This window comes from Crocodylus porosus, unplaced genomic scaffold (assembly GCF_001723895.1).
Source record: "Crocodylus porosus isolate Cpor-Errol unplaced genomic scaffold, CroPor_comp1, whole genome shotgun sequence".
Taxonomy (NCBI): Eukaryota; Metazoa; Chordata; order Crocodylia; family Crocodylidae; genus Crocodylus; species Crocodylus porosus.
This window is the reverse complement of record NW_017728949.1, coordinates 62336642-62364256: the sequence shown is the minus strand read 5'-3', so window position 1 is coordinate 62364256 and position 27615 is coordinate 62336642. Positions and strand designations below refer to the sequence as shown.

The following is a 27615-nucleotide window of genomic DNA, read 5'->3' as shown; positions in this document are numbered from 1 at the left end:
ATGCAAGCCAGAGTTTTGTTTGCTGTGCCAGTTGCAGTTTCACATCGGTGGCTCATATTCATCTTGTGGTCAGTCATGACCCCTAAGTCTCTTTCAGTTGTGGTACTAGTGAGTGTAGCTTTGCTGAGCCTATAAGTGTGATGTGGGTTTTTATTTCCGAGGTAGAGTACCTTGAATCTCTCCATCCGCCCACCTTGCAAGCCTATCGAGGCCTGGATCGTCAGCCTATCCTCAAGTGTGAATAGTCTTCCCCAAAGCTTGGTGTCGTCAGCAAACTTGTCCAATCCACTTTTGACACCAGTGGCCAGATATGTCGATGTCTGTTTACCATTGAGGGTTTTTTTTAGTATCAATAGAAACTCCCTGGGATTAGAGATTAAATACTGTACTCACCAAAATAATCTCTGATGTGTTTTACAGAGCCTAGGAGACATAGTCCAACAATGCTTGAAGAAAACCCAGGAGCTGTCTTTAAAGTCTGTCACTTTTCCAGCAATCGGGAGTGGTGGGTTTGGGTTTCCCAAACACATTGTGGCTAAATTAATGTTTGATGAAGTATTCAAATTCAGTAGCAATCACAACTTGAAGTCTCTTCAGGAAGTTCACTTTTTGTTGCACCCAAGTGATACAGATAACATTCAGGTACTTTCTCTCAAGACAATGCCTTTCCTGTTTGATTTTGTTCTAGTTATTTATTATCAATATAATGTAGTTAAGCTGGGGGTTTTTATAGGCCAAATTTAGTATTTTAATTCCAAATGATTTCCATAACAGCCTTATGCCAGTTTCTCAGTGAGCCTGATCTTGTGACTGACCCTCGTGTTGGAAGTCCTGGTTCATGAAAGATGGGCTATTGAAGTCAGTGTCTTGGAATCAGAAATCCATACTCAAGCAAACTGCCATTGACTTTGAGAGTTAGTCTATGTAAATAATATTCAGTGAAAAGTGAGGAACAATCTCAGGATTTGGTCTTCTGAATGAGAGTTGCAGTGTCAAACTTTTAAGGAAAAGCTGAGAAACATCTCAGCTGGAGATACATAACTATTAGTTTTGCTTATAAATATATTAATGTTTGAACCTATTTCTCCTGGCCAAATCTCTGAAGCCTTCACTGCAGCTGATAAATTTTTGTTTCTCTTTCTAGGCCTTTACTGATGAACTACAGTGTAGACTTGGAGGTAAACACAAGGCTGCACCTCCAAACCCGAGTAAGTTTGTTTGTTTGGATTGGACTTTTTTAAGCAGTTTTATCCGTGTGCTGGTGACAAGAGAACGTAGGTTGAAGGACAAAGAATATTGTTTCCTTTCAAATGGATTGACACTTTAAATCTTGACTGAAAATCTCTGGAGAGAACACATTGTGTGGTGGTGAAACTTCTGCTCTTCAGAGATGGTGCCAACCTTGCTACTTGAAGGAGAATCTGCTCCTACTTCACATAGCCCAGGGACTGTTCCATCCATTAGGTGTTTGAGGACTTAGCTGCTACTCTCCCAATAATTATGCATCTCAGAGGACCAATTCCATTTAGCCTGTTAGGCACCTACGTCTCTTTGACAGAAAAAAGGAGCAATGGTCTCAAGTTGCAGCAAGCGAGGTTTAGCGTGGATATTAGGAAAAACTGTCTCACTAGGAGGGTGGTGAAGCACTGGAATAAGTTACCCAGAGGGGTGGTGGAATCTCCATCCATGGAGGTTTTGAAGACCTGGCTAGACAAAGCTCTGGCTGGGATGATCTAGTTGGGGATGGTTTTGCTTCGAGCAGGGGGTTGGACTAGATGTGACCTCCTGAGGTCCCGTCCAGCCTTAACTTTCTATGATTCTCTGGTTCTGTCTCCCATTCTTGCAAAGGGAAGTTTAGTATATCTCTAGAAGCTGATTGTATTCTAGTTTGGGAAAGCTCTTCGGCTCTCAATGGGAAACCTTTATGTACCTACAGCTAAGCATTGAACAGAGAATTGCCTACAGACAGCCAGTAGTAAACTCTAGATGTACAGGCAACCCCCGCTTTGTCCTCTTAATTGGTTCCCAAAAAACTGAGTGGTAAGTGAAATGGGTGTTAAGCGAAACCGAAAGTATTTGACGACCCACAATGACGATCACAATTGTTTTTAATGACCCAAGATGGTGACCGTGAGCATGCTAACAAAACTCGCTGATTGCTAAGTGAAATCAGGTATTAATTTAAAATGAGCCTTATAGCAAAATAGCACTAAGTGAAACAGTGTTAAGCGGGGGTTGCCTTTATGCCTTACTTAGGGCTACTTATTAAATGCCTCCATTATCACACAATCCAATTTGTCCAAAGGGGTAGAATGGGAAGGAAATGTATGTATGACCATAGTGAAGAGAGGAAAAAGGAAATGATCCTATGAGCCTTATATCCAGTAGTCTAGTTGATAGGGCACTTTTCACAGTGAAACAAATGAGGGATTAATGTTGTGGCTGATTTGAAAAAACTGATATTTTTGCCACTTGCCCAATCTAACCATATCCAGCTAACAAGCATATTAACTTTCATCTTGATGGAAATGAGTCAGTGCCTGGTTGATTCCTGTTCCTTATACAGCTTGTGAAAGCAGAAAGCAAAACACTCATTTGCTCAAAGATAACAAAGAGGATAACAGTGGATTTATGTAAAGATCAGGGGTGGTTTCTTTTCCACTTAACTAATTTGTAGGAGGACGGGCCTGCCAGCACAGTCGTGAAAATATGAGTGAGCAGCAGGTAACACACGTGATGGATTCACATCAATACAGAGTCCATCTCTTCTCCTGTTGAAAAACTTTGTCAACATCAGCGGGCGAAAGTTATAGCAGTATCTAATAGGTGGGAGGTGGAGGATAGATAAAGACCCTATAGAAGCTAGAAATCTGGGTTTAGAAATCTTGGTGCCAAAGAAGATATTTCAAGTTTGGAGAGGCCAAGTTGCCAGCACTTCGCTAACTATGCAAGGCATATGTAATCTCAAGGAAATAGCAATTTTACTAGAACAGACCTCTCTCAGTATGTTTGTTATTACCTTGCAGGTTTCTTTGGGCAAGTTTCAACTCCAGTACTGGGAGTTCACGAGATGCAGATTGGTTCCATAACATTCCAGGTAGCGACTGGAGACATCACCAAGGAAAAAGCAGATGTTATTGTAAATGTATCCAACGCAACATTCAATTCCTACTCAGGTACTTTATTGCCTATATGCAATTTAATGATACATTCACTGCCAGTTGTTGAAAATAAGGGAAAATATTTTCAATATTTAAATTTTTTTTAATAAAGTATTTTCATAGATTGTAAGGCTGGAAGGGGCATGGAATTTCATCAGGTCCAGCCCCTTGCACCAAGCAGGAACGATAACTGGGGATCAGGTGACCCCAGCAAGGTGACCATCCAGTCTCCTTGTCTGTTTCTCAAACTGGTGATGAAGGTTAACAAAACAGTAAATGCGTAGAGGTCTCAGTCTTAGGGGGAAGCACCTGCTAGCAATTCCCTCTCGTTTATAACAAGGAAAATTCAGTTTCAGCATATGTGCTTATCCCAGCTATGACATAAAGAAGGCAACACTCTGTTAAGTAAACAGGTCTTAGTGCCCAGGTGCTGTACAGATCCTATAAATATTCAGCTAGTGGTGCATGAAGTATTTAAGGTATGTGCAGATGATTATATTTGTTTCACAATAACAGTTGTTGAGGTAAATAGAAATTTTAGAGCCCATAGCCCCTCCAGTAAACTGTGACCAGCACTGCTACAACACATCCCATCTTAATATAGGCCAAAGCAACCAGTGAGGAACTAAAGTTTTACGTGTTAAAATATCATTACAAGAAAAAAAATGTGATGAATGATATAATACAAACCAAGGAGACGGCCTGGTGACTGGTGCATTATAAATTGATAAAGCTATGACATAGCACATCTGCAGTCAAGAATGAATGCTATATATTTTTTGCAGGCAATACAACACATCATGCTGATTACTAAGCACAGCAGGAACTAGCAAGGCTCAACATCTTGGAGATTTTGGGCTCATGGGAATTTTAGCCACAGAAGGAATGTAAATTCCGGCTCTCTCTGCATGAAAACAGGGCAAAGTTTGAGAGTTAATTAAAACTTTCTCATTAAAGTGTGATATGTTTTTTTGATAGTTTGACTTGCTAAACTGACGTACTGCTTCTTTTTTTTGAAGGTGTCTCCAAAGCAATTTTAGAGGCGGCTGGACCCCTGGTTAATGGAGAATGTGCCCAATTAGGTACAATATAGCTATGTGTTCTGTTTATTTTTTTTTCTAAACTTGTTATTTCTAGAATTGGACTGGATTCTTACACTAACTCATTATATGGCAACATTTTCTAATCCTATCAGATAACAGGCATATATAAATTGTATTATAGAAAATAATTTTAGTTTTTCATAGATTTATAAATTGTAAGAGGCCAGAAGGGACCTCGGAAGATCATCAAGTCCAGCTCCCTGCACGAAGCAGGAAAGGTAACTGGAAGTCATGGGACCCTAGCAGGGTGACTGTCCAGTCTCCTCTTGAAAATTTCCAGGATAGGCAATTGCATCAGCTCTGGAGGGAGCTTATTCCACCATCTGGACACCTTAACTGTGAAGAAGTTTTTCCTAATGTTAATCCTGAATTGATCTTTCAGGAGTTTGTGGCCATTATTTCTGGTTTTTCCTTCAGGTGCCCCGGTGAACAGTTGCTCTCCGAGCCCTTGATGCACTCCCTTAGTGTAGCAGTAAGTCGCAGGTCGCAGGTCCCTCAGCCTTTCCTCGTATGGCTTGCCCTTTAAGACTGTGATCATACAGGTGGCTCTTCTTTGGGCTTTCTCAAGCTTGTCCAAATCCTTGTTTAAGTGCGGCGCCCAGAACTGGACGCAGTCCTCCAGCTGTAGTCTCACCAGTACTGAGTAGAGCAGAAGAATCACCTCCTTGGCTTTGCTGGAGATACATCGATTGATCCATGCCAGAGTATTGTTTGCCCTACTGGGTACAGCATCGCACTGCCATATTCATACTATGGTCTGTTATTACCCCCAGTCCCTTTCATTCGTGGTGCTAGTCAGTTTGGTGCTGCCAAACCTGTAGGTGTGTTGGGGGTTGCTCATCCCAAAGTGGAGCACTTTACATTTCTCGACATTGAACTTCATCAGGTTTTGATCCGCCCAACTTGCTAGCCTGTCTAGGTCCACCTGTATCCATAGCTTATCTTCAAGTGTGACCACGCTTCCCCATAACTTGATGTTATCTGCAAACTTGGCCAGTGAGCTCTTCACCCCCACATGCAAATCTCTAATAAAGATGTTGAAAAGTACTGGACAGAGCACTGACCCCTGCATGACACTGCTGCCCACTTCTTGCCAGGATGACACAGATCCATTCACTATGACTCTCTGGGTCATACCCTGCAGCCAGTTTCTCACCCACCTGACTGTCTCAGAGTTAAACCCACAATCCTCCAATTTTCTCATGAGGACATTGTGGGATACTAGATCAAAGGCCTTTTGGAAGTTTGTTTTTGAATATTTCCACTCTCAGGGAGTTGTCTTTTGGACAATGAGCATGTTTAAAGAAGGAAGAGAGTTTGGAAGGCAGAGATTTTTGGAGCTTACTGAGCATTTGAAAATAAGTGTCATGTTAGAATCTAAATGGTGAAGAAACTTTAGCATGTGCCTCTCTTTACGAAGATGAACAGTCGTAGTGACTTTAGTAGAACTTTATACTTACATACTTTAAGTTTCTTCTTGAACCAAGGTGTCAGCAATTTTGGGAGTGATCTCACTCATAGACAAGTTGATGGGATTTGTGCCAGGGACTCAGTGGGTGCAGGATCGGTCTCCTAAATACTGTTAGTTTGAGGTCTTTCAGATTTAAAAGTGCAATTGAAAGCATGTATTTAATTGAAAATATGTAACTCTATAGACCACATGTAGGTGTTTTTCAATAGCCTTTCTATTCTGTTGGATCAGTACTGAACTTAAATCTTTGTCCACTGTGGTTGAATCCCACTAGCTTAAGAAAGATTGTCAGTACATATCCTGAGGCAGAAAATGAAAGAAAGACCCCATGAATTCCAGCAGATAAATCCCAACGTTGCACTTTTTAAACCATTTTTCTCTCTTGTCACATCCATGAATTATTCCTTTTCGTAAGCCTGATCTGGCAAGGTACTGAAGACAGCCTGTAAAGGACCTAATGCTCTCATCTCCTGAGTGAGTAGGCATGGAGAACTCTGAATATTTTTGAGTGGGCACACAGCATCTCTTACTCATTGTCTTTTGCTGTGTTGGGCGATGTGTAGCCTTAGAATGAAAACAGACATTATCTGTGACACATGATTAGCTGTGTTGCGATATGCTGGCAGCAACATGGAGCGTGGGCTGCGTATACAGAGGGGGGACCCAATGAGAGTTTTCCCCTCCCTTGCACTTGCAGATACCTGCTGAGGAAATGTGTATCATGGCTGTGTTCCAACATGGGACACATATCTGCAAGCCAGAAACATGCACCTTGCTTTGGGGTGAAGCCTTGCATTTTCCTGTTTACTCGGACACTCCCTGGAGGCTTTGGGTATGTGTCTGAGTAAACAGGGAAACCCTGACTTGCCTCGCTTACCCAAGCACATATCAGGAGATCCCTGGCACTCATCTGGGTAAGCAGGGAAAATGAGCAGACACCCCCAAGGTGTGAGGGACCTGATTCTGCTTGGAAATTCCTGGGGTATGCAGGACCAGGCCCCGTAAGCTTGTGGACCCCCTGCCTGGGGTGGCTGGGTGGAAGAAATCAAACTTCGCGTTGTGGTTGAATCAGAACTGACAGAGCCAGCTTTTCTTTATTTAGGGCTATTCTGTGATCACAGGGAGAATTCCCTACAGCAAGGGGAATCACCCGCTTGTTTGTTTCAAAGGATTTCTCAGACTCTCTAAGTTTACAAGCGTATTTATACTTAAGACAGAGAAAGAGATAAAAAATACACCTTGGAGAAACAAAACAATAGTAAATTACACAGAAACTTAGAAAGTTTACTTAAACAAACTATCTATGCATAGGGCGAGATATCAAGATAACCCAAGGCATGCAGGAATGCACAGGGTAAGATATCAAAATAACCCAAGGAATGAAGGAATGCGGATTCCTTATCTCGGAACATTTGAATTAAGCAGTATCAGCACTTCTGGTCTTTGTCTGTTTTTTTTCTAGTCAAGTAAGCTAATTACTTCTACACTGGAAAGCACAGGCAGCGTTAGGCAGCCTGTCCTCTCCCACCATAAACAAACAGACATTGGATAAAGCAGCACAATTTATCACTCCCTTCTGTCGTGGCCACAAATTTGAGCATTTGTGGTGTGCCAAAAGGTATGGACATCTGTTTGCTTTCACTATATGCCAGTATAACATTTTTTTACGGTGGCACAAAGGCAGCACTTGATGCCGCCCTTACACTCACAAAGCCACTGGAGTTGTGTAATGTAGGTTCATTTTACGTTCTAGGCAAAATAATAATTTATAAGACTTTTTGCTTCCTATGTGCCTCAGGCTCCTTAGTGTAGCCCTATAACCCCTTGTCTTTTAAAAATCAATCAGCTTGGCTCTGAGATAGTAAGAAGTCATCTCTGAAGGTAAGGCAGAAAATAGGGGGTTTTCAGGCAGAAATTGTGTAGCCTTTCTGCTGGCACACATTCTTAGAAATGTGAATGCAAATTAAATATTTGTAAGTTAAATGTGAATTTAGAAAGCTGGCTGTGTTAAATGGTAAACTGTTCTTTGCAGAGTTTCCCAGTTTTATTGGTAAGTAAGGCAGGAAATGATGAATTTGTGCACAGTTCCCAACCAATGGAAGATATGCTAAGAGTAGCTAGCAGTGAAAACAGTAATTGGGCAAAGCTGCTAGAATATCACTAGATGTGTATGGATAAAACATATAAGTCAGATTCTCTTACTACTCTTCTGCTTGCAAGAATCAGGCAAGTTTATCTTCTGACAGCCATATTCTGACCTGGGTTAAATCAGCATTGCTCCACTCAAGTCAGTGGAACAATTCCCCACCAGCTGATATGCAGATATGTTATAACAGAGTTGATCTGTTTATCTTATGACTCATTTCTTTAACTTCTGTCTTCCAGGTGCACAGCGTCACAGTGGCTTCATAACCACTCAGGGTGGAAAACTGATGTGTAAAAATATTATTCACCTTGTTCCCCATAACAGCATCAAAGGCCAAGTGTCTAAAGTGCTCCAGGAGTGTGAACTGAAAGGATATGAGTCTGTCACCTTCCCAGCAATTGGAACAGGTTTGCATTCCCTTAGAAAAGTATCAAATCTCCTTTGGTTTAGTCTTTATTTAAGAAAGGTGATGGATTTGGGGAACTAAGTCAATATTATTATCACACCTGAGCTGGGAAGAGGAGCATCAGGTGGATTTTGAAAGGAGAAGCCAAATGAAGATCATTTAACTAACAGCCCATGCACTAATGGCATCTTTTAATACTGTCACTTTATTTTACGGGTTTTCGTGTAATTATCTATGTATCATTAGCACCTAAAGGCTAGACAGTTTTCCTTTTTATGTTGGTAGAAGCATAATCAGCCCAAATACTTGCCAGATCTTTTAGACCAGTGATTCTCAGCCAGGATGTCTAGGCACCGTGGAGTACTTTGAGATCCTTTCGAGATTGCCATGGGGTGCCATGTAATGTTAGCACTGGTGGGTATGCAAACATGATTCAGAAGATAAACCCAGAGATTTCAGATAGGAATCTGTACTGTTAAAATACATTGTTACCTGCTGTGGTCTTTTTGAGTTCTTTGAAACTGAAGAATTGCACTATTCTTTTTTCTGTAGTCAAAAAATTAATGAAAACTAAGAGTTGGCATTTTTTAAGGGGTGCCTCAAATCTAAAAAGGTTGAGAATCACTGTTCATGCTTCATAATACTGGGAAGTGACTATGTGACTGAGGAGCCACATTCAATAGGTAAACCTTGAATAAATCATGTAGCAATATGCAAGGATCAATCTACTATTCATGCTAATTAATAGTACATTGATACTGTTGTAACATTATCCAGAAAAAAAATGTTGCATTTTAGTATTTCTCTAAAAAATTAGATGTAGTTTTTTTAGTCTAAGCAACATTAAAAAGACATCTTTTAATATGAGCGAACAATTTCATATCTTTGTTTTTTTAAGATTCCTGTAACATTTTATTTAAGGGAGCCACCCTGTTTATTTCAAAGGAACTCTGAACCTGAGGAAGGAGTACCATATTTACTCAAATACAAGATAAGGGTTTTTTCCCCAGTCAGCCTGGGGAAAACCGCTCTTCATCTTATAGTTTTATAGTTTCACAGGTGTTAGGGTCAATAGATCATCGAGTCAGACCGCCTGCCTTGGGCAAGAAAGAGCACTGGGGTCAGATGACTCCCAGCCAGGTGCTTGTCCAGTCTCCTCTTAAAGACCCCCAAGGTAAGGGAGAGCACCACCTCCCTTGAAGCCCATTCCAGATTCTGGCAACCCTTACCATAAAGAAGTTCTTCCTGATGTCCACCCTAAATCTGCTGTTCATCAGTTTGTGGCTGTTGTCCCTGTTTATTCCAAGGGTTCTCTTGGTAAACAGAGTATCCCCTATTTCTTGCTGTTCCTCCGTGCCATCCCCCCCGATGAATTTGAAAACGGCCACAAGATCACCTCTCAGCCTTCTCTTGCAAAGGCTGAAGAGATCCAGGTCCCTCAGTCTCTCCTCGTAGGGCCTTACCTGCAGGCACCTAACCATACAAATGGCCTTCCTCTGGACCCTCTCAAGGTTGTCCACATCCCCCTTGAAGTGCGGTGGCCAGAACTGGACACTGTATTCCAGCTGCAGCCTGACCAGTGTTGCATAGAGAGGAAGCATCACCTCTCTGGACCTGTTTATCATGCACCTGTTAATGCATGACAAAGGGTGGTTAGCTTTACTAATTACTTTGTCACACTGATGACTCATATTCCTATTGGAGACAACTATGACCCCAAGATCCCTTTCTGCTGCTGTCCTGCTGAGAAGGTCATCCCCTAGCCTATAGGTGTGTTGGTGATTCCTTCTCCCTAGATGCAGCACTTTGCACATGTCTTTGTTGAACTGCATCCTATTTTCTGCCCACTTTTCCAACCTGTCCAGGCCCACCTGGATTCAATCCCTTCCCACTAGTGTGTTTACTTTACCCTATAATTTTGTGTCATCCATGAATTTGGGCAGGGTGTTCTCCACGCCCTCATCCAAGTCACTGATGAAGGCATTGAATAGCACAGGTCCAAGGACTGAGCCTTGGGAGACCTCACTGTCCACATCTTTCCAGGTCGATACTGACCCTTCCACCACCACCCTCTGGATGCGACCCTGAAGCCAATTTGCTGCCTACCCAACTGTGTAATCATCTATGTCACAGCTGCTCAGTTTGTTTATGAGAATAGGATGAGATACCATATCAAAGGCCTTCTTAAAATCCAAGTAGATTACATCTACCTCAACTTCTGCATTTTGTGACCTGGTCATAAAAAGAAACAAGGTTAGTCAGGCAGGATCTATCTGCAATGAACCCATGCTGGTTGTCCTTTAGCATTATTTTTCCTGCTGGGATCCCACAAATGTGATCCTCGATCATTTTTTCAAAGATTTTCCCAAGGATAGAGGTAAGACTAACTGACCTGTAATTACCCAGATCCTCCCTCCTCCCCTTCTTGAAAATAGGGACCACACTGGCCCTTTTCCAGTCCTCTGGGACCTGACCTGAGTACCGTGAGTGCTCTGTTGTGCCAGTGGCTCTGCTATGACACGGGCCAATTCTTTCAGCACCCTTAGGTGAAGATCATTCAGGCCTGCTGACTTAAACACATCCATCCCCTCCAAGTGTCCCTTTACTAGGTCAGTGCTGACAGTTGGTGGGCTAGTGTTCCTCCTGTGCCTATCTATAATGCAGTTGGGAGATTTTCCTTGATCCGTTTAGGAATACAGAGGCAAAATACCCACTGAAGAGTTCAGCCTTGTCCCTCCTATCTGTCACCAGTTGCCCTAGTTTGTCCTGTAGGGGTCCTATGTTACCCTGTGCCTTCTTTTTGCTCCCTATATACCTGAAGAAGGACTTTTTGTTGTCTTTTATTTTTGTCGCCAGCCTGAGTCCATTGCAGCTTGGCCTTCTTCACTGACTTCCTGCAAGTGCGAGCCAAGCAGGTATACTCCTCCTTGGTAGCTACCACCTGGGTATACTTATACTTGTATACATGGAATCCTTATTAAATACATTATCTTTCATTATACAGCTGCCAAAGGCAGCATGTACTCAGTACTAGAAACCAACAATGAAGCTGATTAAAAACAGCATGAGTATAAAACGGGCCCCTTACTGGCCAACATACTCATGGGGATCTGGTCAGAGCCAGCCCTGGCACCCTCCCCTTGGAGGGTGCCAAAAATGCTGCTACATTTGATTTTAGCTAAAAGACCAAAATGCTGATGTGGACCTTTTCTTTTCTTTTTTCTTTTTTTTGTGTGGCCCTTGGAGGGGAAAAAAGGACAGGTGCTTCCTCTGTAGGGAACTGGCCCTGGAACACCCTCTCCTTGGTGCTAAAATTGTTATTCTTTTTTTGAAAAAACATACCTCTCTCTCCATCTCTATAGAGACACACACACACTATCAAGCATACCATTCTTTACAAACCTTAACCGACTTTCAAAACCGTGTACCCATCCCAAAAATCTCACATCTGCATGCCCACACACCTATTACAATAAACGCGCCTGTGCTCCTGCACAGCCACCCACATCCCTTTGCTTGTTACATTTATACTGTCACTTTGGTTCTAGCTCTGGGTATGAGCTTTAAGCCCTCAATTCAGTCACTGTCAGTTGCTGGTGTTTCTGCAGCTGATATTGTTGTCTTCACTGTCATCATTGTGGTTACTTGACCTGGTTGACTCGTCATCTCCTTCACTGTCACTGTCTACTTCCCCTCGAGAGGGGTCTTTGAAAAGCCTGTGATAACTGGCCCACTGACAGGCAGTTTTGGCCACGTACAATCCATCCTCTCCTACCGTTTTACAATGGTGGAGCTCACTTGTACCATTTTAATGCAGTCTGCTACCTCCAGTATTGTGTGCCTGTACATCAGGAGGTTCCTGGACTTCCACAGGGTGTTCCTGATGCAGGACACAAACTGATCAAAGAAGGCTGTTGGGGTTCCTTGGCATTTAGTTGGATGCACTCCCACAGCTGAGCTGCTCCTTTCTTTCACCTTTCCAATTATTCCTTTTTCTTCTTCATCCTAAACTATCTTGCAAAAGTTAACAAATGGAGCTCCAAATAGTTCACCCAGAATCCCTCTGTTGCCCACATGTCTGTCTGTCGCATATGAATTGTGTGGCCCCAGCTTCCATGAGATGGAGCTGGACCAGGTTACCCTGTGCCCTATCTGCATATAAATTCTTGGAGGATCCCAGGACTCGTGACCAGAACACCCAGTTCCAGCCATGAGTGGGGGCTAATTAGCACATGAATCAAGTTTCCTGATATGATGATCATCATCATCATGTCTTATACTGTCCATGAAGATGAGAACAAGAAGAGTTCAGGATCATGTCAGCCATAGAGGGGATGACCATGACTACCTGACATGATACTAATGATGACGCTGAAAAAGGGTTGCATGCCTCTTTCCTTTGACAGGACAACAAACCTTTTCTTAACCAAAAGGAAAATGTGTTTGCATATTTACATTCAATAGTATAAGACCTTGGGAGAAGGACAGATGGTGATGTTTTCACAATCCATATCTTCCTAGGCAATGGCTGTAACTTGAAAAAGTTTAGAACAAAGTTTCCCTTAAAGCTTTTGCAGAATGTCTTGTTAAAAAGAGTATATTTCTTCAAAATGCCTTTTTTATCTGCTAATACTGAGCTTCATTATCAGACTCAAGACAGTATAGAATAGCAAGTTTCAACTTTTCTAGAGTCAAGACACTCCTCTATAACTCTTGGCACTCCTCTATAACTCCTCTATAACTCTATAGCTCAAAGACTATTCCTTACAGTGCTTACCCTCTCACACTCTGTGGCATCCTTAAGAGGGTGTCACGGAGGTGGCAGTGGGCAGGGCGGCCCTGAGAGCAAGGTGGGGGCTGGTGCTCAGTGCAGGCAGGGGCTGCTTAGCTTGTGGGTGGGTCATTAAACCCTCAAAGGAGGCAGCTCTCCCTACAAGAAATGGAAGGGGTGTTCCAGTGGCTGTTCTAGGCATGGAGGCTGATGTCAAGTGAGGGGGCAGGGGGCAGATCCCCTCGGGGCCTTGCTCTTTCCATTGTCTGCCCTTTCTTTCTCCCCAGTCTGTACCTGAGGAGGCAAATACAGCCCCTGCCACTGCAGCTGCTTCTCTGGAGATTTGTATGCTGGTATCTGAAGCCACCATTCCCTGCGATCCCTCCCACCAGGTGCAGTAACATGGGAGGGGCAGGGAAACAAGCTGGGATGAAATAGTGCAGCCCTGCAGCCCCTGCCTACAGCAGAGCATGCTGCTCAGAGGGTGTTGGTGCAGGCGCTGCCAGGTGGCAGAGAGCTGTGCTTTTCAGCCTGGCTCATTCCCCTGCTCCTCTCATGTTTCTGGAGCTGGTGGGTCGAGCCCTGGGGAATGGTGCACTGGGGGTGCTGCTTGTTTGCAAGACAGTGGGGCAGGCTTGGGGGGCCCAGGATGTGGAGGAACAAGGATTTATACCCTTACACAGCGGGCGGGTGCTAAAGTACCCTTCAAAGGCTCTTGCGACACCCCAAGGTTTTGTGGTCCTCTGGTTGAGAATCACTGGTGTAGAACATGGCACTAAATCACAACAGTCATTACTGTATTTATCTGTTATGTTTAATGGAGAATTAAGTACTTTAGGTTATCCCCCTAGCAAGTTCAGCACAGATGCAGCAGTTGTGCATTTAACCTCAGGGCTGATTCAAAGAGATTAACTGTAATTTTTACCACTTACTTTATTGTGTTGTATGTTGACTGTGTACAATCCTACAGAAATGTCAAAATAATCTCTGCCTCTGGGAGCCCGGAATCCAAATGAGACACAATCTGTACCATAGTTTTAAAAAGGATGACATCAATGCTAATTGGGGATGTGTCCAAGAAACCCTTTCAGTTCATATACTGTTCACTCACAAGCACATAAATTATATTTTTCTTACTGTTACAGGTAATGCAGGACAGAATCCTGCTCAGGTAGCTGATGATATGATGGATGCTATAGGCAACTTTGCAAGTAAAAAGACAGTACAGCATGTGAAAAAAATTAAAATAGTCCTCTTTCAGCCACATATGCAAAATGATTTTTATGCAGCTATGCGAAAAAGAGGTGGGACAGGTTTAGCTGCATCAGAACCATGGTATTCTAAGATAACATGTAAGTAAAGCACTTATTTAAAAATTGCAAGTACCTAAAATTAAATACTTTCTAAAATAAAAGGTAAACAAATTATGGACTTTATTCTCTGTTACAGCATTTTTTTCTGGCAAAAAACAAACTCCTAGAAAGAAACAAGATTTGTTTTTGAAGAAGAAGATTGAGTTAGCCATATTTCAGATATGTGGTGAAAACTGCCAAAATGTGGAAGACACTGAAACCTGGTTAAAAACTATGATTATAAAGGAACAGTCTGAACATACTATTAAAAATGAATTAATCGAAATGTTTAGTGAAGCAGAATTTAGAAAACTGAACGAACTCCAGGAGAAACTGCACATTACCATTCAAATAGAAGCCAACAAATGTCCCCCGTACATTAATCTTTCTGGTATTACCAGAGATGTCTATGATGCTTCCTTAGAAATTGAAAAAATTATCAAAAGAATTAAAGATGACCAAGAAGAACAATCGAAGATAGAACTTGTTCATCAGATAGTAGCGTGGAAGTATTCTCTCCCTGATGGTACTTTCACAGCCTTTGACCCTCTAACAAACATGCAGTTAGAGGATGCTAAAGCAGCTAAAAAGCCATCTGTCGATATCAGAGTCAACAGGAAGAAGTACACGGTGGACATGAACACTCTGCATGCTACAGATGAACAAGGGAAAACTGTAACCATTCAGCGTGTCTCAAAGCTGGAAGGTAATTCAGAATGGAAAAGCATATCTCCAAACAGGGACTGACTAACCAGGGACTGGTTGGATCATCATACTCAACTAGTAGTCATCCATGGCTTAATGCCTAGTTGGGAGGAGTGGGTTCCCCAGAGTTCCATCCTGGGTCCAGTATTGTTTAATATCTTTATTAATGATGTGGATGATCAGATCAAGTGCATGGTTAGCAAATTTGTGGACAACACCAAGTTGGGTGGAGTTGCAAATACTCTGGAGCAATGGTTTTCAACCTTTTTTTATTTGCTGATCCCTAAAAATTTTTGAATAGAGGCGCAGACCACTGTGAATTGTAAGTGTGGGTATTCACTAGGGCTGTGTGAGGCTTTGGACCGCGCTTTGGATCTGGAGAAGATTCAGACGCTGAAGCAGCATGTCTGGATCGAAGCGCTGGCTTTAGGCTTTCCAAAGCGGTTTGGAAAAGCTTCGGAGATGCTTCAGGGATCCGGCCATAGGGTATAATGGGGAATCAATTAAATATCTATAACTTTGTTGGGTTTTATCTGATTTAGATGAAACTTGCAGGGGTGGTAGCTTCTGCAGAGAACATGAAGTCTGCCAAGTTTCAAGACGATAGGTGCAGGGGTTTGGGGGGACCTGCACTCAAAATTCTTGAATGCAGAACTCATGTCATGTGTATGGGTTACACCACAGCGGGGTGAAAACTGCAGGGGTGGTTACCCCTGCTGAGTCCATAAAGTCTGCTAAGTTTCAAGGTGATAGGTGCAGGGGGAGTCTGGCTTCTGGGGCCCTGCACCTTTGGCTGCTAACAGGCAAAACTCATGACATAGATGACCCTTTGTGTGTTAAGGCACAGCAGGGTGAAAACTGCAGGGATGGTGGTCCCTGCTGCAGCCACGAAGCCTGCCAGCTGTCAAGGTGCAGGGGGGTTCTGGGGCCCTGCAACTCTAGCTGCGGACAGGCAAAACTCGTAATATGGGTGCTTGTGCGACTGACTGTCTCTGTCTTGGGGCAGTTGATTGTATTGATTCTTTCCTCTCCTTAGTCTGTGGTTTTGTAGGTGTTAATCCTTGCTTGTTAACTGGTTACATTAGCTAGCTACTGTGTATTGAGCTGGTCCCTGAGCGAATCATGATTGATTGGTAACTGGTAACACAGTAGTTTAGCAGCCAGGCCTGCAGTAGTCATCCCCCACACCCCAAGACAGACATAGTTGCACAAGCACCCATGTCACAAGTTTTGCCTGTCAGTAGCTAGAGGTCCAGGAACCCAGAACCCCTGCACCTATCTCTTCAACAGCTGGCAGACTTCGCGGCCTCAGCTGGGGCCTTCACCCTGCTGTGCCTTAACACATACAGTGTCACCCATGTCACGAGTTTTGCTTGTCCGCAGCTTGAGGTGCAATTCCCTCCAAACCCCTGCACTTATCTCCTTGAAACTTGACAGGCTTTGTGGCCTCACCAGGGGCCACCACTCCTGCAGTGTTCACCCACCTGTGGTGTAACACAAACAGATGACATGAGTTTTGCTTTCAAGAATTTGGGATGCAGTTCCCTCCAAACCCCTGCACCTATCTTCTTGAAACTTGGCATGCTGTATGCTCTCAGCAGAGGCTACTACCCCGGCAAGTTTCACCCAAATCAGAGAAAAAACAACAAAGTTATAGATATTTCATTAATCCCCATTATACCCTATGGCCGGATCTCCAAGGCGGATCCGAAGCTTCGGAGCCGCTTCAGCTGAATCAAAGCAGGAGACCAATCCGGAGCTCCGGATCAGATCGCTGGCATCTGAAGTGGCGGGATCCAAAACCAAATCGAATAGCTGCCTATTCGCACAGGCCTAGTATTCACATACTTTTAATTGACCGTAGTCATCTTTCATGGAGCCCTTAGATAGTCCATGAATCCCCAGGGGTTTACAAACCACATATTGAAAACCACTGCTCTGGAGAGTAGGGCCGTGATCGAGAATTATCTGAATAGACTGACTAAATAGTCTGCAGTCAATGAGGTGAGATTCAGTAAGGACATGTGCAGAGTCCTGAACTTTGGATGGTATAACTGCATGAACCAGTAGGGACTGGGGAAAGACTGGCTAAGCTGCAGTACTGTAGAGAAGGACCAGGGGGTTGCAGCAAAGCATAAGCTGAATATGAGCCAACAGTGTGCTCTTGTTGCAAAAAAAAGCCAGCAGCATCCTGGGTTGTATTAACAGGAGTGTCTCTTGCAAATTAAGGGCAATGATTTTTCTGATCTTTTCAGCACTGGTGAGGCCTTAGCTGGAGTCCCGTGCCCAGTTTTGGGCTACATGCTTCAAGAAGGAGCTGGGCAGATTGGAAAAAGTGCAGTACAGAGTAACAAAAATGATTAGAAGCCTAGGAGGTAAAACTTAGGAGGAAGGACTGAAGGCATTAGGGTTATTTAGTATGGAGAAGAGAAGACTGGGGGGAGATTTGATAAGTTTTTAAATACCTGAAAAGCAGTTACAGACAGTCTGGAGATGGGCTTTTTCTCTGTCACCATATGAGACAGGACTAGGAGCAATGGCCACAAGCTCCAGCAAGGGAAATGTAGGCTGTCTTTTTGACTATGAGCATGGTCAGGCATTGGGACAGGCTACCTGGAAAAGTCATGGAAGTTCCTATCCTTAACTATATTGTAAATGTTTCTTTTTTCTTTTCCATATTTCATTCTGTACTCTTTTCTAAATCTGTTTAAAAAAATAGAAAAATAATGCAAGCCACCATCCAGTATACTTTATATTTAAGTGCTCTGGATCAGACCTTCAGTGAACAGCTAGTGACAACAGAGTACAGTAGTTATACTTGGATTTTCCCTCAACTTAATCACTTTGCTAATAAATCTTTTGATTTACAGACAGAACAATAACGTAATGTGTCATAATCAAATACCATATCACGGAAAAGATAAACGTTCCAAACATGTACTCTGGAAGCATATCCATGAGTAGAGCGAGGTAGTTAGATGCATTAGATACCTTCTTTAAGCATATGAATTGTCCTTACTCACCTAAATAGTCCTATTGACCACAATTTGAAGGTTTAGGTATATATTTCTGAGTGGCCCAGAAGTTTCCTGATATTTCTAAAAAAAATTAGTTAAACGTTGTTTGTTTGGTAACAAGCAAATGAGAGTGACAGAAATATAGAAAACACCATCTGCTACAGACGTTATGGGTTATTCATGCAAATAATACTCTTGCCAAAGAATGGTATTTGTGGAAGAAAAGATTAGGTAATAGATCCTTTCTTTTCAGTTACTGGGAAGGCAGGACCCTGTATAATCAGTGTGAGACTTAGATGATATTAAAAATGTTTAATTTGCAGGTATACAATCAATAGATCTTCCAAAAGAGTGGGAAGATATGCAGCAGGAACGTGTCAAAGTGGTGCAACTAAATCAAGGATTACCAGAATATCAAAAAGTGCAGATGGAGTTTCAGAAAACCTGCGGATTCAAAATTAGTAAGGTGAGGTAACATGGAAAAAAGAGATCAACATCAGTTTTTACAAAGTTTTTACTTGTAGCTACTCCTTCCAGGTCCATGCTTCCCCAACACAGTACATTAGTGACAGAGAGCAAATCCAAACCTGTATATTTATGAGCAAAAGGGAAGATAGCTGTGAGAAATTGGATGAAACTAAGAATGGGAAAAGATATACTGAACCGCACAGAAAATCCCCAATGCTGAGATCCTCTGGGATTATCATCTGTAAGAATAGGGGGATATTTGGCCATTTAAAAACATTTGGAGCAAACGTTTGTTCCTGGAAAACCAAAACAACTGTTCAGGGGTATGACTGGAATGGTCTCTGCCATCTCTAGAGCCTGTTATTTTTAACCTGAAAATCAGTAGCTTCTATACCAATGCTCTTTCTGCCTACTCCCACTGGAAAGATTCTCACGGATTTCACTGAGATTCAGATCAGATTTTTATGATGCAGGAAATTAATTAATTCTGTTACATCGAACCTCCTCTTCTAATGTAGTCTGTCCCATGGGGAGTCATTATGATGAGGTTGTACTGTATTTGTAAAATCTTCATTACCCCACTAATGACATACCAGTATTATTACAGGTACCAGGTATATTAGGCAAGGTTCAGGTGTTAAATGGAAATCATCTAGCTTAAAATGTTTCTAGGTTACTTTGGCTGCTTTCGTTTTCTAAGTTACCAACTCAGTACTCATTAGGCCTCATCCAGAGAATTGTGTGCAGGTCTGGGCTTCACATTTTAGGAAAGAAGTTTAGAAATTAGGGTCCAGAGGCAGGCAACAAAAATGATAAAGGGGTTGGAAGGAAGCCATGTAAGGAAAGGTTGAGAGAAGCAGGCACACTTAGCTTGGAGAAAGGGGAACACACAGTAACAGTCTTCAAATATCTGAAAGGCTGCTATGAAGAAGAGGCAGAACAATTGTTCTGTCTTACTGCAGAAGAAATGATGTGAAGCAATGGCTTCAGATTGCAGCAAAGTAAGTGGGAAGTGGTGCTCACCCCTACCCTGGGGATCTTCAAAAGGAGGCTAGAAAGTCACCTAGCCGGGGTTGTTTGATCCCAGCATCCTTTCCTGCCCATGGCAGGGGGTCAGATTTGATGATCTGCTCAGGTCCCTTCTGACCCTACCAACTATGAAACTATGAAATTTTAAATATCAGGAAAAACTTCCTTATGGTTGGAGAAGTGAGGCAGTGGAATAGACTCCTTAGGAAATTTATACAATCTCCTTCAGTGGAGGCTTTCAGGATAAATATTGGACAGGGATAATTTAGGAGAGGCAATACCTGGAGTGTGCTGTGAAGAGCAATGGCTGGGAAATCCCAGGAGTTTCCTCCCCTAGCCCTCCAGGGCCTCCATAGCATCAGTCATAGACCGTAAGAGGGACTCGGCCCCCCAGAGCAGATGGAAGTTGGAGGGGACTGAGCTCAACAGCAGGAGAATGAAGCAAAGCTTGGTTATTAAATAACATTGAAAGAACTGGGATCATTTTATGGAGGAGACAGGTTCATTGAAAAGGATGGTGTGGCCCAGCAGGACGTTTAATGCATGGAGTTGTCCTTGTGGTCTCCAGGTTGCAATACAGAGTGGAAGGTATCTAGTTATCCCATGCTTTGGGGTTTCTGCTTTCTGTGGGTCCATGAAGAAATGTTTCCTTTCCTGATTACTACTGGTGTCGAGGAGGAGTACCTTCCTGAGAAGCACTGGGTGTTGTTCAGTCAAGGCTGCGGATTTTGACTGGGGTATATTGATGCTCCTGCTGGGACTTAGAAAACCCATAGGTTCCTAGCTTGGGTATCTTACCCCTCTGCTCAGGGTCAGATCACATTTGGTACCAGGAAGGATTTTTACCCCATGGTCAGATCGTCAGATCGGGGGGGCAGGTGCTGAGTGTGGGGGTTTTCACCTTCCTTTAACAGGGAGCATGGTCCTCTTCCTTGGATCTTGATCTTGGATCTTTTATTAACAAATTATTTTTTGTCCTTGCAGCAGCAGGACAATGGCAGTGCCATCATTGCCCTGCTTGATCTGTGACAATTTAAAGTGTGTTTTTGATATTTCAAGCATTATGCCTAGGGTTGTGAGTGTTTGTTCCCTAAGCTTTTAGGAACAGATTAAACACTTGTCTAGGATAGTTTAGATCCGGATGATCCTGCCTTAATAAGGGGGTTGGATTAAATGGCCTCCTGAAATCCCTTCCAGCCCTGCTTTTCTGTGATTCTATGGGTGCATCTACGTGTGCAACCTGCCACAGTTCGCAGTGAAATTTATTGCTCCCCAAGTGCTGTGCTTACATGTGTGATCAGGTCTGCAGCGCATTGAGCCAGGTCGGAGTAGCTTCAGCTGGAGGAGGCCAGCCTGCCAGCCCAGGGCTACTTTGACCTAGCTCAGCGTGTTGCAGAGGGACTGGCTAGGGCACGAGGATGCCCCAGTGCAGGGCTAGCCAGCAGGCAGCCCCCAGCCAGCCCCGTCGCCATCTACACATGTTGCAGCACACTAAATAATGCTCCAGTGGCAGTTATTAGTTTACTGAGGCCAATAGGGCTGCATTTGTAGATGCTAATTAGTCAGCTCCACAGTAAATGTCTTGTGTAGATGGGCCCCGTGATTACTGTTTTTTCATTGGAGTATTTTCCCCATATACCTATAAAGCCTACCCTCACAAAAAACCAAAGGATCAGAGTGACCTGAACATTTATATTTGTTATTTTTAATGCTTTGGTGTCATGATAAGTATTTGTCAATAGCAATAATCTCTGTCATTTTCTAACTTTTTGTAGATTGAAAGGATACAAAATCCATTCCTCTGGCAGCAATACCAAATCAAAAAACTGTCTGTGGATAATAAGAATGGCAATCAGAATAATGAAAGGTGCCTGTTTCACGGAACAGCGCAAACCTCACTGAACATAATTAATTATAATGGGTTCAATCGTGGTTTTGCTGGAAAGAACGGTAAGACAAATTGATTTCCTAAACTAGGAATGCATGAATGAAAGTTGGTGCAACATTGTGACACTACAACCCAGTTTGGCACATTTTGGGTCATGAGATCAGAGGGAGGAGTTGGCAAAGAATTAGGAACTGTACCACAGGGAATAGTTGTACACAGACAGGGGAAGGAGTAGATGACCCCCCAGTTTGGCACATTTTGGGTCATGAGATCAGAGGGAGGAGTTGGCAAAGAATTAGGAACTGTACCACAGGGAATAGTTGTACACAGACAGGGGAAGGAGTAGATGACCCATTTGGGTCTTTTCCAGGGATATGTCCAAAGCTGCCATGAGCACAAGAGTTGTTTTCATTTAATGGTACATCCAGCCTCTGGAATACACTGTTGGGATTCAGTAGGACAGACCTGAGGAGCTAATGACTTCTGATATACCTGTGCTGATACATTCCCAACATACACAAGTGTTTAATTTTTGTGTAACAGCTGGATGCTTCAAGCCAAGTGATTTCCAAATTAGTTCCCCCCCTCCTCCTCCCTGCCCGACCAAGTCTCTGCTCAGCCTGCTAGGTATTTGGTATCCTGTGCTGAGGCACCTACCTCTGATATGCAGCGGAAAGCCTTGGTGCCTCCCATGGGATCTGAATTCCATTCTGGGTCCAGGCATCTAAAAATTAGGCACTAAAAGGTGCCTAAACCCTTGCCTGGATTTGGCTCAGAGTCAGATCTTGATCTTGATCCTGCAAGGACTTACCTTAAAGCATTGAACTCCTCAGGGCACAGGCTTTGTAAGAGACAGGACTAAGTATTAGTTTAGTAGTTTACTGTTTACTGACTTGAAAGAAGGATGTGAGGTGGAGATCAGCAAAGAGCAGACTCAGCAAGAAAGGATGAGGATACTGGAAGTCAGAAGAAAATCAGAATCTGCACAATGCAGTGGATGTTTGGGATTTGTTTTACATTTAACAATAGTAAAACAATGTTTTCAAGTCCCTTGTATATGTTTTGACAGTACTTGGATGAAAAGGTTTCACCCAATTTCAGAAAGGTTATGGAATTAGACCGTGACATTAGACAGTTAGAAAACTGTCCTTTATAATTATATAACAATCATAAAACTGGAAAATTCCAAATGCTTCCAGCAGGCTAGATGGAAAGTCGCACAATGGTAAGCGGAAGTGGGGAATTAAATTCCTTCCTCTTTGAACGAGGCATCCCAAACTTGTCGCACTGTAGCTCAGCAATATTAAGGTGTCATTTCAAGACTCATAGCTGATTTTGCTAGCAAGTCATATCTTGAGAAACAGATGGAACAAAGCTATTAATTCAAAATTGAATGTGAAATTTATCCTTTTTTATGATAAAGTTTCAAGGGGGTACAAGTCAGTGATTGCTAATTGTTGTTCTCAAAACTTAATCTTTCCAAACACAGCTGCAGCAATTGGAAATGGAACCTATTTTGCTGTCCAAGCCAATTATTCTGCTCAGGATACGTACTCTCGACCCGACCTCAATGGCTTTAAATACATGTACCTTGCTCGAGTCCTCACTGGACAGTATTGTGTTGGAATGGCAGGAATGATAACTCCACCATCGAAAAATGCAAGTGATCCTACTGACCTATATGACAGTGTGGTTGATCGCATGAATTCACCGTCGATGTTTGTCATCTTTAATGACATTCAAGCTTATCCAGAGTATCTTATTACTTTCAAGAAATAAGATTTGTTTAAATGCATTGGAAGATATTTTTGGTGCCTTTATCTTGTGAAGTGGTAATAACTCAAGGATCATTTCTTACTCAGAAATGTGAAGAATGAGAAAATACTGGTATTCTTCTTATACAACTCTAAATATTTTGGTTTCTTAGATCACATAGCCCTTAATATATCCAATTGCTTATAAGTATTAAGAAAAGGACCCAGAATTAAGTAGATTTTCACATGCAGCATAATTTTGGCTTGATTCTGCAGTGGTGTGGAAAAATGTGCAGAGATCCTACTCAGACTGGGTAGGTTTGGCTGGTAGCAGGGAAGACTGATGTGCATGGGGCTTTATTACCCCAAACCTAAAGTGTGCAGAGTGTAGCAGCCTAATGGGTCAAGAAGAATGCTGTGTGCAGCAGCACAATCAAATGTTGATTGGTTGAACTGGAGAATTGCTTTAAAACCCTCTTGATTGTACGTGTATTGGAAGTGAATGGCATATCCTTTTTCCCAGGGTAATTCTTAAGCCCCTGGTTAACATTAGGGATCACAGAAAGTACCAATGAAATACTCCATTTTGCATTCCCTGGATTTCCCTAGACTCATGCCACTGTGATAATGATAGCCACTTGTTTCCAATATGTGTACTCAGTTCTCTGGGGCTGCTATTAAATGCATCATTCTCTGCATTCAAATCTCTTTCTTCCCATGAACCAGAGTGCCGATGTTTTTTGCATTCTGCCAAATCAAAGTATTAAAGGTCAAAGCCCATTCTTTTTGAATGTTTAAAATGTACAATGTTTAACAGTTATTATAGAGGTAGGAGGAACTAATGTTCTTTGTGGGCAGATCTGGTGTATTAACTGGTCTGTAGAATTATAGCCTTGTACAAATGATAACCAGTGATAATGTTCTGATTTCCAGCAAACACTTGAAAAGTCTCACTGTGATAAACTTTCAGGTAAATTATAAATCCAATGTACTTCTGCCAATTAGTTTTGTTACCTATATTCATGAGACAGTGATACTTCCTATTTACACTGCCATTAATTAAAGCAAAATGTCATATTTAGATCTATATTAAAGTCCATTATTTTAAAGAGCTTTATGGTATCATGCAGTCCTTAATACAGCTTAAAGAACGTAATTTTTTTAAAATGATGCTTTCTGCCTAAATGTTTTGTTTACCTATGTTACAAATTATACATCAGATCACTATAATTAAAAAGGTTTTTAAAAAAAAACACATCAGTTCATTTTAGTTTTGACCACTGTGGCCACATCCACATGAGCATGGATGTTTGGTTCCCCAGAGACAAGAAGCAGCAGCATGCCCTGTGCCACTGCTAATGGTCTCAGGGAATGCCTGTGTCACGCATGCCCTGTGGTGCATGGCAAGTTAGCCAGGGTGGGGTAGGGGAGGCCGGACCTCCTGGGGCTGCAGTAGCTTCAGTCCTGCTGCTTGGAGCCTGTCCAGAAGTCAAAGCATGGCTCCAGCCATGTGGGGTCCAGTTTTGAGCAGTGCACACTGCCCCTGTGTGCACCACTCTGCTTTTTTTATGGATATGCAGGGGTCACCCCTGCCCTGCCCCCCCGCTACTCCCTTGCAGCATGGAGAACAGCTGAACGTGTCTGTGGCACCACATACTGCACAGCCACACTTGTCTGGATGCGGCCTGTATGTGTAGATCCTTCTTCAGCTATATGCTTAAATGCTTGCTTAAATGTTCTGCTTGACAGCTAAATGCTTCCATAGTTACTTAACTATTCTGCTTAACAGCTATAGCCGAATGCATCTGGGGCTCACGTAGTTAGATTTGACCACTGTGGCCGTGTCCACACAAATGGCCTGTTCACGGTTTCCTGTGCTATAACTGTGAGTCTTTTTCATAGCAGCAGGGAAAAGAAGATTATTTTAATCAATTAGGTTTGGTTTAGTGATCACTAAACCTAACAATTGGGAGCAGACAGCCCATGAGGTCCTAAATGTCAGTTTGGTGATGGATCTTAACAAAGTTTCAGTTCAAAGGTCTACTAACTTTTTGTAAATAGTGTATTTGGTCAAAGCTGAGATTTGAAATGCAAGATGCATCTTCTTTAGCCTAAATATATGGGTCCGTATTTTATATACTATGCACAAACTTTAAATAGCTCTTAGTCTTTTGAAAGCATATAAAAAGGCACCAATTCCAGTTTCATTCAACAGAACCAGGAAATGTTATTATAGTTACAGGGTTTCCTGTATCAGGCAAATACAGCTGATGCTGATCAACACTTTTAAGTTCACCAATAAAGGTGTGTGCCAGAGAACTAAATCAGGACAGAAACAGAAGAAAGAAGCAGAGATTAAAGTCCTTACTAACTCATCTACACTTCACTCAATCTCAAGAATTCTTGACATCTCATGGAAATTAAGATGACATATTTGTCTTGCATGGGAAATGAGTTTGAGAACTTTACAAGCTTTACTTTCTGCCAAGGGCAGTAGCTGTATTTTGGAGGAAAACTTACAAGTCACGTTGTTGTCAATCAGAAATCCAGCAATCCTAGCAAGTGTAGTCATCTCAGATGGCTATCTTGATTCCATCTCTGGAAGCTGGTTTGCTAAAGGACCAGTTTTATAATGAAGCAGTAAAGGTCATAGACCTGATGTACATTCTGTTTAAGGCTCATGATCTTTCAATAATACCTGAACACTCATAATCCCCAAATTTATGTGGGCTCCTACTTCAAATAATCTGAACGGGAATTCCAGATTGGCACTAAACAGGTAACACAGGTCACATTAACATTTCAGCATTACCTTTGGTTAATCTGGAACACTTTGCTTGCACTGCAGAGATCCTGGCCCTACTTCTGTATAATAGGAGTTTAAAAAAACAATTTATTACAAATAAGAGCAAAGAAATACAAATTGTTCTGTTGGAGTAATTCAATATCTTTCCTGGTCTTGAGCAGCCATGATGTGGGTTTCCATTCCACTGTGACCAACATCAGAGGTACATACTGTCTAGAAAACATGTACTTGAGCGTGATTCTCACATGCTAGGAGCAAATCTAAATAAAAGGATAGAAGACAGTACATGGATCACCCAGCAAATCACAAGGCAGGACAATTATAATAAATAACATCAAAACATATCAGACCCTAACTCCACAGGTCACTCTGTAAAGAAATGATAGTTGCAAGAGTAAAAAATCATCCAGTTCAGGCTCCCCCACCTATATGGGTTAAACTAGTTTAGTTTATTTACTCTTCAGTGGGTGCATCTACATGTGCACTTTACTGTGGAGTTGATTAATTAGCTCCAGAGTAAAGCGTCACCATCTACACATGTGCCCATATTAGAATGCAGTAAATTAACTCCACTATAGGATACTACTACCCAGAACCAGTAGTATCCTACGGCAGAGTAATTTATGCTACATCATCATGCATGGAGATGGTGACTGGGGCTGGCTGGGGCACAAGGGTGCTACAGTACAAGGGCTGCCTGCTGCCTAGCCCTGCACTGTAGCACCCTTGAGCCCCAACCTTCTCTTCTGCTACCATGATCCTGCTGCCAGCCTGGGGCTGCTCTACCCTGGCTCTCACTGCTGTGGCAAACTGCCAGAATGTATTACTCCTTGCTATCTGCACATGTAGATACACCCAGTATGTTTCAAGAGCCTTGTTTTAGTTGTAGCCTGCAGCAGATCCGTGTAGTGGAGTACAAGGCATCTGTCTGAATCTCTTAGTACTGTCCCAGGCTTCAGAAGGAGGAGGAAGGGAAAGCTGTAGTAAAGCATGGATTAGAAATCAGGAGTTTTGATTTTTGTTCCCAGCTTCCTCAAGTGACATTAAATGAGTCATTTGGCCACCTTAGATAGGAGGTGTTATCACAAACTACCATTCTTAACTCCTACCCGAGATGCTGATAAAGCTGTTCCTTAGCTCGCCAGATTAAAGTCTGTCCTTTTTAAGGCAAGGATTGAGCTGCCTGGAACCTGGAATTTCTTTCTGCAGGTAACTTGACTGGTTCTTGAAAAAGGTAGTTTTTGCCCTGGATTGGAAGAAAAAATACAAACGGCCAGATTTTCTCCAGAAAAGGAATTCCTTACTCCCTGTTCCCATCCCCCCACGCAATGTTTTGGGGGAACTGAAATGTTTCCTTTGCATTTCTTAAAAACAAAATGGAGCCCCTACCTGGAGAGATTCCTTGTGCTGCCCCAGCTTTGGCTCCACCCCACCCCTTCCCAGGCATCTGGTTCCCCATGGCAGCAGGTGGGGGACCCTGCCTCTGCTTCATTGGAAGTTGATCAAAACTCATGAATTTCCATAAAACATTTGGGTTG

At 42.6% G+C, this 27615-nt stretch overlaps 1 protein-coding gene across 1 annotated transcript in view; it reads left to right on the top strand.

The window, feature by feature from the left end:
• The window catches only part of LOC109323082 (poly [ADP-ribose] polymerase 14-like), a 41726-nt gene extending 18115 nt beyond the window's left edge, over positions 1–23611 (top strand). The window contains exons 8-17 of the mRNA XM_019554487.1: positions 421–642; positions 1145–1208; positions 3027–3176; positions 4181–4243; positions 8121–8288; positions 14204–14410; positions 14508–15116; positions 18456–18598; positions 21405–21579; positions 23007–23611. Of these exons, the coding sequence (XP_019410032.1) occupies positions 421–642; positions 1145–1208; positions 3027–3176; positions 4181–4243; positions 8121–8288; positions 14204–14410; positions 14508–15116; positions 18456–18598; positions 21405–21579; positions 23007–23296 (2091 nt within the window). The 3' untranslated portion in view covers positions 23297–23611. The remainder of the gene's footprint in view (positions 1–420; positions 643–1144; positions 1209–3026; positions 3177–4180; positions 4244–8120; positions 8289–14203; positions 14411–14507; positions 15117–18455; positions 18599–21404; positions 21580–23006) is intronic.
• Positions 23612–27615: the final 4004 nt, after the last annotated feature.